The sequence below is a fragment of the Cicer arietinum genome, chromosome 7 (genome assembly GCF_000331145.2).
Source record: "Cicer arietinum cultivar CDC Frontier isolate Library 1 chromosome 7, Cicar.CDCFrontier_v2.0, whole genome shotgun sequence".
Lineage (NCBI taxonomy): Eukaryota > Viridiplantae > Streptophyta > Magnoliopsida > Fabales > Fabaceae > Cicer > Cicer arietinum.
In genome coordinates, this window is record NC_021166.2 from 3,843,036 (window position 1) to 3,855,078 (window position 12,043).

General features: G+C 34.5%; 3 protein-coding genes across 8 annotated transcripts; 1 reads left to right on the plus strand and 2 right to left on the minus strand.

Annotated features, from left to right (window-relative positions):
• Positions 1-65: 65 nt before the first annotated feature.
• On the minus strand, positions 66-1,340 carry LOC101510958 (uncharacterized). Its single transcript, XM_027336483.2, has one exon. The coding sequence runs from the start codon at positions 1,212-1,214 to the stop codon at positions 639-641; it is 576 nt and encodes a 191-aa protein (XP_027192284.1). The 5' UTR covers positions 1,215-1,340; the 3' UTR covers positions 66-638.
• Positions 1,341-2,580: 1,240 nt separating this feature from the next.
• Positions 2,581-10,621, plus strand: LOC101507328 (uncharacterized). 6 transcript variants are annotated; one of them, XM_027336813.2, is made up of 25 exons: positions 2,587-2,944; positions 3,135-3,207; positions 3,306-3,394; positions 3,517-3,572; positions 3,657-3,732; positions 4,152-4,218; positions 4,359-4,425; positions 4,567-4,633; positions 5,609-5,692; positions 5,776-5,817; positions 5,997-6,152; positions 6,254-6,331; positions 6,715-6,783; positions 6,879-6,944; positions 7,053-7,181; positions 7,320-7,376; positions 7,855-7,944; positions 8,142-8,207; positions 8,748-8,816; positions 8,893-8,997; positions 9,138-9,263; positions 9,528-9,586; positions 9,683-9,719; positions 9,883-10,058; positions 10,287-10,621. In XM_027336813.2, exons 1-24 carry the CDS (start codon positions 2,780-2,782, stop codon positions 10,036-10,038), a joined length of 2,049 nt encoding a protein of 682 aa, XP_027192614.1. In that variant the 5' UTR covers positions 2,587-2,779; the 3' UTR covers positions 10,039-10,058; positions 10,287-10,621. The 6 variants fall into 6 exon arrangements, 5 of the variants coding, with proteins under 5 accessions (XP_027192614.1, XP_004508075.1, XP_012573446.1 ...); XM_004508018.4 differs by having other exon boundaries at positions 2,588-2,944; positions 10,193-10,621; XM_012717992.3 differs by having other exon boundaries at positions 2,588-2,944; positions 10,196-10,621.
• A 189-nt stretch (positions 10,622-10,810) lies between these two features.
• Positions 10,811-12,037, minus strand: LOC105852459 (diacylglycerol O-acyltransferase 3-1). The gene is made up of 2 exons (XM_027336579.2): positions 12,020-12,037; positions 10,811-11,806 (listed from the first exon to the last, which is right to left on the minus strand). Exon 2 carries the CDS (start codon positions 11,804-11,806, stop codon positions 11,108-11,110), a length of 699 nt encoding a protein of 232 aa, XP_027192380.2. The 5' UTR covers positions 12,020-12,037; the 3' UTR covers positions 10,811-11,107.
• Positions 12,038-12,043: the final 6 nt, after the last annotated feature.

Below are 12,043 nucleotides of genomic sequence, written 5' to 3' on the forward strand. Positions count from 1 at the left end.
AGCTACAAGTTATCTATGCAAGATAGATTACAACATGGCATGAAATGACTTCATTTGAACAAGGAAGACAAAAAATAACAGTTCTTTTTCATAAGAAGCTCCAATACATGAATGATTCAATCAACCTGATCAACTAGTCTTACAAAAAAATAACTGTATTTTCATAAGAAACTATGGGTCGTTTACTTTGTGAAAACATTTTCTGTTTTCATTTATTAAAACTTGAGTTAACTTTACTCGTTAATAAAGAGGTAACAGACTTTTGAAGTGAACATTTGTCTAAATTAATGGAAACAGTGAAAATGTCAAAAAAAATTGTTACCATTATTTCCAGAAATGCACCTTCATTAACTAGCATTTCATCTCATCTCTATGACAAATGTTTACTAGAAGTCTCTCATAAAGGAAAATGAATACACATTTTAGGAAATGAAAACAAGAAATGTTTTCACAAAGTAAACAACCCATCAACATTTGAATAATGCAATCAAATCTTAACCAACCTAAACAACTAGTCCTAATAAAAAAACTATCAGAATCAGATCAGTACTTAAGCAGAACATATGATTCACAACAAGATAAACCAACTCAACAGCCTAAATTCCATGACTAGTTTCCATGGCAAAGACCAAAACACACTAATCTGATGATTCAGAGCCAGAATTCTCAGTACCAGAATCGTCCTCTTCTTCAGTTGAAGCCTCTTGCTCCTTAGCTACAACATCGGCAAAGTGTTCCAGAGCCTCAATGGCTCTCTTCCTAGCTCCGACGGCTACCATAGCACGCCTCTCAGCATCCAATCGAATCGCAGTGGCCGCTCTGCTCAAAGTATTGGCGGAAATCTGAGCAGCAGCGGCGAGAACCTTAGTAGCATGAAAATCGATAGTTCTCCGATCGATTTTGAAGTAAGAGAAATTAGGATCGGCGCAAGGAGGACAGAGGAAAGCGAAATCAGGCGTGGAGGAAGGAAGAACACACGATCTGTGAGCGATGGAAGGACAACGGATACACATGAGGCGAAGATTAGGGATAATGGAATCGTCGAAGAGTTCAAAGCAGATAGGGCAGAAAGTGCCTTGTTGTTGTTTGAGAACGCAGTTAGTGCAGAAGCGACGGTTGATGGCTCTATAGCTGATGGTGTGCATGAAGAGAGGGGTGGTTGGAGTGACGCCGCAACCGTCGCATGTCGCCGTGGGGAGTTGGAAAGGATTCATCGGAATGACATTGACGAAGGGAGAGAGCCTCCGTACGTGGGGCAGTCCCAACGGTAACCCTAGAAATAAAATCAACGATGTACGAAATATGTACTGTGGTTAGGAAACGGTTGATAATTTAGTGTTGGGTCCGTAGTTAATTAAAGTGGGACTAAAGATGAAACTCGGTTAAAGTTTAAATAAAGTTAATTGAGCACTTAAGTTTAACAACCTATGTATCAAAATTAATATTAAAAAATTTATTTGTCAAATGTTTTGTTTCAAATTTTTAATTTTGTTTAATTGTTGTAAAATAAGAGATTTAACATTTGTGAGTATAGAGTCGTATAAAACTTTTAAATTTGACGGAACAATTATTTTTGTGGTGATTTGGTATAATAATAAAGATAATATTTATACATTTGTTCACATGATTATTGAGAAATGAATCTATTATCAAAGAAATACAAATATTCTTGTTATACTTATAAAAAAATACTATAATTTATCATTTTTAGATAAATTTAAGTCTATAAACCTTTATAGCGTCATTTATGAGCTTGTCTCTATTGATATTTGCAAAGGAGTTTCATTATTAGTGAAAGTATTTAGGAGATGTGATGGTCCATTACATAAGATTTAAAAAGAAGATGCACCTCATTAATTTGGGGTTGCATCTCGGTTTGAATAAAGTGTATGATAAAGTTGATTGGTACTTTTTGAAATATGCTCATGAATTTTTTGGACTTCTTAAAGTTGTTTAATTGTTCATCGTTAGTGATATATCATCCATTCATGAATATTTTTGATGCAACTCAGATAAAATTTTAGTTCAGATAAAATTATGATAGATGAAGTGAACAATAAGATATAATTATAATTGCATCCTCATTTGTTCTAAATTAACACTGAATGTCGTGATATATGTTCTATGTGAATGAAGTATTCTTGTTTGCTAAAACTAAAGTTTCTTAGGCTCGCATATAGGAGTTTGTTAGAAAGAAGTTCTTTCATAGGAGGTCTTAAAGATAGCTTGTACAAATCGTGACTAACCATATCATATATTTAAACATTTTTTAAAATTATAATTAATAGTATTTAAAAATATGGTTGATTAAATTTAATAGTTCAGTCTAAAGGTAAAAAAAACATACCTTGAACATAAAGTTAAAATATTTCTTATTTTATATTTAACGTCGTTTTCATTCCATAAATTATTTTTCGTCAAATAAAATTGTAATCAATTATATTTAACAAACAGTTTAAACACATCCTTATATTGATTAATTAATAATAATTATAGAATTAATTACTATTTCAAACGTAATTAATTATTGAAAACCTGAATGGAGAAGAAGGTTACAATCCGAGTTGCGAAATAGAAGGGGGAAAAAAATGAAATTCATTTATTTTTCTGCTACCTTAGTAAAAAATAGTAGCAAAATAAAAAAAAACTCGGTCTCTCTCAACCGATATGTAACATCTGTAACCTACCTTGGTGAAGGAAGCTAAAAATAAAAAATAAAAAAGAGGAGAAAACGAAAGAAAGGTGTTTGAAATTGAATTGAGAGTGAAGAGAGCGAGTTATGATGGAACCAGAAGAGTGGGACTTGAGCGCTGAAGACCTTGATTCCCTCGAAAGAGACGCTTTCCAGAAGATTGCTCTACTCCGCGCCAACCCTCCTTCTTCTTCTCAACAACAACAACAACCCCATTCTCATTCTCATTCTGCAAACCCCCCTCCTCTAAAAGTAAAGTTACCATCTTTTTTCATTATTATTCTTTTCCATTATTTTTTATGTCTTTTTTTCGTTATCAATTTTACTAACTAATAATACTTTGTCTTTTAAATTTTAATTCATTATCTTCTTTTCTGCTTCATTTTTAGCATAATCTGTTTCTGTTTGCTCATTAGGTGTTAATGCTTGTGTCTCATTTCAGGTTGACGCTTTCTCTCAAGGATCTAGACCACTTCCCGCCTCATTCAAATCAGGAACAAACAACACTGCCAATGGTATGCTTCTCTTCTTTACATTTCTTTCTCCATCATTCTTTATATGTTGCTTTTTATTTTTTATGTTTCGGTTTTATTACTTTTTTGTATATAAGCAGATGAACATTCTAAAGAATTGGTCAAAATTTCGGTCAAATTTTTCCTCCATTCCAGTGGAAATATTGCAGCAAAGTTTCAATATGATCAGGTTTTACTTCTTCACTATTTGCAGATTATTATTATTATTTTTTCAATTTCCAATTATGATTGTTCCACAAACCTTGTTTTATCATTGGCCTTGTACATGTTTTTGACTTTGGTTTGTGTCAGGCAGTAGTTGCTGCTTTTAGAAGAATCCCTAAATCTACTTGGAATGCCAAAGAGCGGTAAGTCCCTCCACCGTTCCTCCAATGTGTGTGCACGCCAGTGCGAGCGAGTGCATTAGCCAATGTAAACTTTTGAGTATGCAGGTTATGGATGTTCCCTCTAACTTCTTTGTCAGAAGCAGAAAAGGTTCTTAGAGAATTACCTGGTTATAATGTTCAGGTACTAACTTCTTTCATTTTTTGTTTCCTTTACAGTTGAGAAGTCGGTCCTACTATTTGCTATTGTAAGACAAATAACTTTAGCTTATATAAATTTCTTCATAATTGAATTGGTTGCCTTGAGGGCAAGCCTTGGCACAACAATAATATTTTTGTCAGTGATAGTGTCGTGATCTGGTGGATACATGTTGTTATAGAAACAGCCTTCCATTTATAGGACTGGGTATGAAGTTGGGATCACAAATTCAATAAATGTTTTGTTCATTGAATGACAACAATCTGTTGTCCTAGAGTGAGGATTACTGAGGATGTATGCCATATTCTTGTGATTACGTTTGTGATTTTTGTCTTAGATGGTTTTGGTCCTTAATTTCTATATGTTCTAGCCTTGTCCCTATATTTACGTAAACTATTTTACAGGTGGAGAACTTAGATTCCTTAGTGCAACGAGCTATTACCGCTGCCACTTCTGTTCCTGATCTTCGAGGTATAAGCTGAATGTTTTGACTATCAGGTTTTCTATTTTCTCCTCTATAAAGTCTAGATCAGCAAAGGCTTTATGTTTATGTATATACTGTTTTTCCCCCAATAATTCTGAAGTTTCTATTTTTTGTTTTTAAATAAAAGATCGATATGATAAGATCCCAAGCTATATTGAATCAAAGCTTTTGCCATTTCAGCGGGATGGTATAAGGTATATACTGGCTTGCTCACTTTTCTCTCATCAGTATCATATAATATGGATTGTTATGGTGGTTTATCTTCCATGCCTTTTGTTTTTTTTTCCCTTTCTCTACTATTCCCTTAATTTTAGGTATTATTTATTTGTTTTCAGGTTTATATTGCAGCATGGATGTCGTGCTTTTTTAGCGGATGAAATGGGACTGGGGAAAACGTTGCAGGCAATTCACTGTCTAAAACTACATTATTTCCATACATTCAACTGTGTTCCGTTTCTGTGTGTGCTTGTATGGAAGTGCGACAAACATGCAATTATTTGTAGCTGTATAAGTAAAGTCTTCTCAGCATTTCTGCTTATCTTTTGTTTGGCTTTCAAAATTTTGTTGATTATCTTTTTTCTCCTACCTTCTGCAATTAAAAATGAGTGTCTTAGGTGTTAATTAACTTTTGGTAGAAATCATACTTGACATTATGGCAGTATCTATAACTTAATTCACAATTGGACACAAGAATAACATTGCAATCACAGTAGCATCTTTGTATTGAGTATAATTCTCTTTTGCAACTTGGGCTGTGTAATATGTTGGTAGTTATGATTATACTTTTAGTTGTCTCAAGGCCATGCAATAATACATATTTGCTATGTATTTGTTTGTCTGTCAATGATAATCATTTTCTTGCGCACTTAGCAATTGTGTATAGTGCTAAATATAAGCTTTTTTAGTAGATCAGATCTTCAGTGAATAAATTCCTAGTTCTTAATTATTTTTATTTTGGTGACTCGGCAGGCTAAGTATTGGCTCCTCACCAAAATTGCCTTTGTAATTCATTGGAGTCTACATTAGTTTTGAAATAAAGCATATTTCGAGGATGCTTTTATTTATATGCTGCTTCACATTGAATCACATCAACTATTGGTTCTAACAAAGTCCCATATCTTCTGACTTTAAAAAAAAATAATGATAGGAAATCCCTAAACTAGATAAATAGAATATATATTGTGGGATTTTTATGCCTATTTAGGGGAAGAGGAAATTAGAGTCATGGTTGAAAGAATCTTGTTTAGTGTTAGTTAAATGGTTTGGTTGCTCTCCTCTTTCTTTCCCTTCTTCTAGAATAAAATTTGGCAACATTTATTCTGTTGGTGTACCATATTACAGAAGAGTTACATGTATAACTTCTCCTGGGTTTTGCAGGCCATTGCTGTAGCTGCATGCGTTCAGGATTCATGGCCTGTTCTCATACTTGCACCATCTGCGTTACGCTTGCAATGGGCTTCTGTAAGGGTCGTAATTCTATATTTTTCACCATTTATTATAGCACACTTGGTAACATATGGCCTTATTGTTTTGCTTTGATTTAGATGATTCAACAATGGCTGAATATTCCTTCATCAGATATACTTGTATGTTTTCCATGATCCCTTTATTAATTTCTATTTTTTGTTTATTCTCTTATAGTCTTGTAGTTTGTATTGAAAACTTTAGAAGATTGTTTTGTTTCTTTATGTTCCCCCGTCTAGTGAAATATATATCGTTTATCTCAATTGTAAATTATCTTATTCCAGCTAATTATCATGAATAGGTTGTCTTATCTCAAAGTGGTGGATCAAATAGAGGTGGTTTCAATATAGTATCTTCAAGTGCCAAAAGCAGCATCCATCTGGATGGACTATTCAACATTATCTCATATGATTTGGTGCCAAAGCTGCAAAATACGCTTATGAGGTCTGACTTTAAGGTTAGCACCATCCAGTTATTATCTATATATACCTGTGTGCATGTACTTCATCAAATGCTGCTGATAAATCACACTCTTAGCTGCAAACTATTCTTATTCAGGTTGTAATTGCCGATGAATCACACTTTCTGAAAAATGCTCAGGCAAAGAGGACAACTGCCTCTCTTCCGGTTATAAAGGTACTCATTCTTGAAAACCACAATCACATGCTTGCTTCTGGTCTCATATACTTAGCTCTAAACATAGAAAACATATAATGAAAGATAAAAGAGGAAGACCAGGAATCATAAAGATATTTAAACAAAAAAGAAAAGGAATAAAAAATAAAGTCTGCAGTGTCTGGTGTGTGCAGAAGCACCTGCAAAGGGTCTGTCAATCTGAACCCTGATTACCCTCCTCCCCAAAAGATAGTCTGGTGCTATATGTGAAACCTTTTGATCGGATCATGTTTTAGCTTCAGTATTAGTTGCGTTGTTGTAGAGACTGCTTAGCTGCTGAATAACCTCTATCCAATTCTTTCATGTATTCTTCACTCAAAAACTAAAAATTGTGCCAATGATAGAAAGCTCAATATGCAATATTGCTTAGTGGAACTCCTGCTCTATCCCGACCAATTGAACTATTCAAGCAGGTTAGTTATTTATGTCTAGTTAGCTTTAATACCTCATTAATGTTTGACCTTGATGGAATCTACATTTTGATAACCTATTTGAAATTGTGTTATAGCTGGAAGCTTTGTATCCTGATGTGTATAAGAATGTTCATGAATATGGTAACCGGTATTGCAAGGGTGTAAGTCATCTCTTCTTTGTTACATATATGATATGGTTTTTAAATAGCCACTTTCCTTTTGCTTTTACTGGATTAATATTTCAGCTTTCGGTTTGCATCGACTTCCAGGGAGTTTTTGGACTTTATCAAGGGGCAAGTAACCATGAAGAATTGCACAATTTGATGAAGGCAACAGCTATGATTCGGAGGCTTAAAAAGGATGTTCTTTCTGAACTTCCTGTAAAGCGTAGGCAACAAGTGTGTACAACATTTTTTGTGCTGCAATTTGTTTATGTAGTGCACACTGCACACTTTGACTGTGTTTTTTCAATGCGTGAATCTTATTGATGCAACTTAAGAGTTATTTATTGCATTGTTTTAATAATTGATTCTCAGGTCTTCCTAGACTTGGCCGACAAAGACATGAAGCAAATCAATGCTCTATTTCGTGAGGTAATTCAACATATTTGTTATGCATCTTGAGACAGGGACTGCATCATTCACTTTTGTTAGGTTATATTATAACTCATGCTAGTTATGAAGTGCAGTTGCTATGTGTCTTTGCAATATTCTTTTAGCTTACTTTATCACATTTAACATTTGTCATTGGATTGTTGATTTTGAAGTACAAATGAGTAAATTGATTTACTTTATCTGGACTGTTTTACTGTTGATATTACAAATATTTTATTCAATTTGCTTTTGTTAATAAATGAATTGTGTATTCTTGGCTCATTGGAGATGAAGAAATAATTGATTTATTTTTAACTTCTGAAATGGTTTGGTATGGGATCTCAGCCATTTTTGTCTAGAAATGTGGTCGTAATTTCTTTTACCAAGAATAGGTCATTTTACTCGGAAATGGCAATATTGTCTTGCATATGCAGTTTAAGGTGGTAAAAGCTGACCAGTATTGGTTCTTGTTTTGCAGTTGGAGAGGGTAAAAGCCAAAATTAAGGCATCTAGCTCAAAAGAGGAGGCTGAATCACTCAAGTTCACACAAAAGAATCTTATCAACAAGGTACCGGTGGAAGCAATTGTGCACATAAATTTAGTTTGCACAATTTGTTTGAGAAATTTCACTATTTCCTGGAACTAGAGAAGGTTTATAGTTAACTGCAATGCCTGCTCACTTCTCTTCTGTATGTGGCGGGCAAATTAAAATATTATGACTCTGCTATGTGATTAAACACTCAACCTTGATTCATTCAATTCCAGATTTATACCGATTCTGCGGAAGCCAAGATTCCAGCTGTTCTTGATTATGTTGGAACTGTCATTGAGGTATGCCGCAGCTCTATATCTTTAAAATAATTGAAGATTAGTACTTTCATCTGCTGCAACCTATATGCACTAAATGAACGTTAAAAACTTCAGATCTTGTTTTAGGTTTCTCACGCAACGCACAGTTCTGACTTTGATTCTACAAGGATTTATAAGATATTACTGTGTTGTATCTCTTTAATTTTGATCCCTTCAAGTCCCTATATGTAGCATGTGTTCAATGCTAGAAAGTTGTGATGATAAACCTTCCATGAAATGAAACTGGTGAAAGTTCAACGCTGGTTAATTTAAGTACAGACTCCTTAGCACTAGGTTATTTTTGGTATCTAAATTATATTTCACGCCATTGATCTCGGCTGTCAAATATAACGTGGAAAATGACAATTTGGGGAACTTTCTTTCAATGCAACAATTCAATTTGTATTTTTAATTAAAAAGGTGACTGCTTTGATTTTGTTTCCTTACTTTTTTTTGTGATCTAATTCAAGCTGTTGATCACCATTGCATGTGGTAATTCTAGATTTGTAATGATTGTTGCAGGCAGGTTGCAAGTTTCTTATATTTGCACACCATCTACCAATGATTGATGCGATACACGAGTTTCTTCTTGTAAGGCTACTTAAATTTTACGCATCTCATCAAGAAGCGATGATAAACACTTATAAAAACTATTCAAAATTTCCAGAAAAAAAAGGTTGGTTGCATCCGGATTGATGGAGGTACGCCTTCTGGATCAAGGCAACAATTAGTTACAGAGTTTCAGGAAAAGGATGCTATTAAGGCAGCTGTGGTATGGCAATTTCATTCATACGTTTTCATGTAATTATCTTTCTGTTTAATCTGTTGAGATCTTCACTAGTTTATAGTTATGGTGTACAATGTGGTTAAATTTAGAGATGATAATTTCTTGTTCATATGTTTGTCTTGCAGCTGTCTATTAAAGCTGGAGGAGTTGGGTTAACTTTGACTGCTGCCAGCACAGTCATCTTTGCAGAATTGTCTTGGACTCCTGGTGATCTAATTCAGGCTGAAGACCGTGTACATAGAATTGGCCAGGTATTCTCAAACTTGGTTGGTGTTAACTTGAAAGAGAAAGGAATAGAGAGTGATCTAAAAGACTAAAATACGCTTGTAGTTTAAATCAACAATAATAAAGTTCTAGCACGGTAACATTTTAGATATTGTAGCGAACTGAAAAACTTGTGATAGAATCATCTCTTTAAAGAAAAGGTCTGACATTGCTAAGCTTAATTGATTGTTTAGTATCCTAAAACAATCTGTGCTGTTATGATTCTTTGACTTTCTAGCTCTTGTTTTCAGGTATCTTCAGTAAATATATACTACTTGCTGGCAAATGACACTGTTGATGATATCATATGGTAAGTTGTGTTTTTTGTAGTCCTCTGAGACTTGGTAGTTTGTATTGACTTGATGTCTTTGATGCATTGATAATCTTTTAATTTTTCATTTCTTAGGGACGTAGTGCAAAGCAAACTGGATAATTTGGGGCAGGTATATTTCTATTTTGTTTCAGAACTCTGTCACATGTAGTGCAAAGTGAAATTGTAAATTCAGTTTTGGTTCGGTTCTGCTTTTGTGACACATGCAGTTTCTAATAGTGGAATTTATGTCTTTTAAGAAGCATTCTGAATTTTAGTTATATTGAAAAATTCAGATGCTTGATGGCCATGAGAACACCTTAAAGGTCTCAGCTGATGAGCCAGTGAGTAGCCCTTCAAAGCAGAAAACTCTTGACCAATTTGTCAGAAGATGTGACAACAGCAAGGGTGGATTGGAACAACAGTCGACCCCCAAACGTCCCCGGTACTGACCCAAAAGTTCTGTGAAATGGTAAGTAAACCCATAACTGCTGTGTCTCTGCAAGCATGTTCACCTCTACTTGGAGAATGTGTAGAATGTTGCAGCAATGTTATTGTTGTTTAGAAGCTTCCCAATAATATTACTTTGGAATTTTGACTTGACAGCAGGTTCTCATAGTGAAATATGATCAAATATTGACACTATGTTACTCACCCCATGAGAAGGCGTCTAAAGTAACTACAATCTATTTCACTATAGGTCATGTAAAATAGGTGGTCAGCACATCTGGGCTGGCAAAGGGCCACCTAAACTATGCTGCTGGTGCCGGAAGAGGTGATCGTTTTGTAGGTGACAATGGTTATGAAGTCTCCCAACAGATATTGGGATTATCCTTAACTAATTGCTACCCCCTTGTTGTGTGTGAAACATGTACAGAGTACATTATCATATGAATGTAGCTTGTAAATTACTCTACCCAATACATATTTTCATGTTATTGCCATTTATGTTATTTAATTTTGTAGTTTTTTTTTTATGTAGTTATACAATGGAGAGGATAAATTTCCATCTTGTAGTAATTTTTTTTTCTTTCATGGGTTTTTCCTTCTCTTCAAGGGAAGTCTTTAGATACCTCATTTTTCAATGTAAGAAATAAAGGGGGAGACGACATTCTCTCATTGCCCCATAAAACTTATGCAGTCAAAGGGTGCAATAAAAAACATCAACCAACATATTTTCGAGGGGCAAAATGAGTAAAAACACCACCAACGAGGAAATCAGAGTCAAAAGAATGGCATAATAGTTTCATTCATAAGTATGCTTTCTATTTAATCAATTTATAAATAGATACACTTTACATAAACCGAAAGGCAAGTTGTAGAACAGTAGGATAGAAGCAACTCGAACTAAATTCCCAATAAATAAAGGAAATGAAAATCCATAATACTTAACTAACTTTTATACAAAATAAAGTTATTAACAACTTAAGAAAGAAGCGATAATGATATTTCCTCCTCCATGCTAAGAACTGCACATATACAATCAGCACACTAGCTAGCCATTTCTACAGCTCTTGTTCATCAAGAAGTTGCAGCAGCCATATCCATATCTTTATGATTCTCCCCTAAAAACCTAGCCACAATAGTATCCACATCCTCCAAACCAACCCCAATACAGAGAGGGTTGCTTGGAACCTTAACAGAATCATCAAGTCCCTGAGCCATGCCATGATCCACATAATTCTGAATTCTCACATTAGGAGCACTTTTACACTTCCCCATACACTTACATCCAATAACAGAGCCATCGCCTTCAACACCCACCACCTTCTCAAACTCTTGTAACAATGCCGCAGCCCCTGATTTTTTGCATTTATTACCCATGCACACCTCAATCCTCTTTTGAGCTGTAGGGATAACCACATTAGCATCTTTGTTAATAGCAACGACAAGAGAAGCATCATTTGTAGAACACAAATCCATGACATGATGATGTGGATTGGACTCTTCAACATCAATATTTGTCTGCAATTCCAATTCATCCACTGGCTTTGTGGCAACACCAGCTCCTCTGAAGTTGTTCATGTCAACCACCTCATCACAGTCACTGTTACTTGACTCAGATTCAGACGATGACGACGAAGAAGATTCATCACAAGTTTTCATCTTGGAGGCTTTATGTTTAGCCTTTTTCTCTTGTTTCATTTTTTTCTTCAATTCCTTCTCCTCTGCTCTTACTTTCTCTAGCTCTCTCAGTAATTCCTCACCACCACCCTGCATCTAGTCAACCAAAAAATAACATCAATTCAATTATTATCATCATCATCATCATTAGTATTTGTGGCAGAAAGGAAAAATAACAGCAATTTTTTTTTTACATTTAAAAAAAGATATTTTTATTAAAGCAAATTAAGAAATAATTCAGAATATGAAGCATGTAAAAATTTAGATGACAAGAAACAAAAGTAAAAGAAAAAGGGGCAAAAAAGGTACCGAAGCAAACCCTAATTGAGGGAA

Coding starts and splice junctions, on each gene's coding strand:
- LOC101510958 (XM_027336483.2), bottom strand. CDS start 1,214: ATGAATCCTTTCCAACTCCCCACGGCGACATGCGACGGTTGCGGCGTC.
- LOC101507328 (XM_027336813.2), top strand. CDS start 2,780: ATGATGGAACCAGAAGAGTGGGACTTGAGCGCTGAAGACCTTGATTCC. Junction 3,733..4,151: donor TACCTGGTTATAATGTTCAG/GTACTAACTTCT, acceptor ACTATTTTACAG/GTGGAGAACTTAGATTCCTT. Junction 7,182..7,319: donor CTGTAAAGCGTAGGCAACAA/GTGTGTACAACA, acceptor ATTGATTCTCAG/GTCTTCCTAGACTTGGCCGA.
- LOC105852459 (XM_027336579.2), bottom strand. CDS start 11,806: ATGCAGGGTGGTGGTGAGGAATTACTGAGAGAGCTAGAGAAAGTAAGA.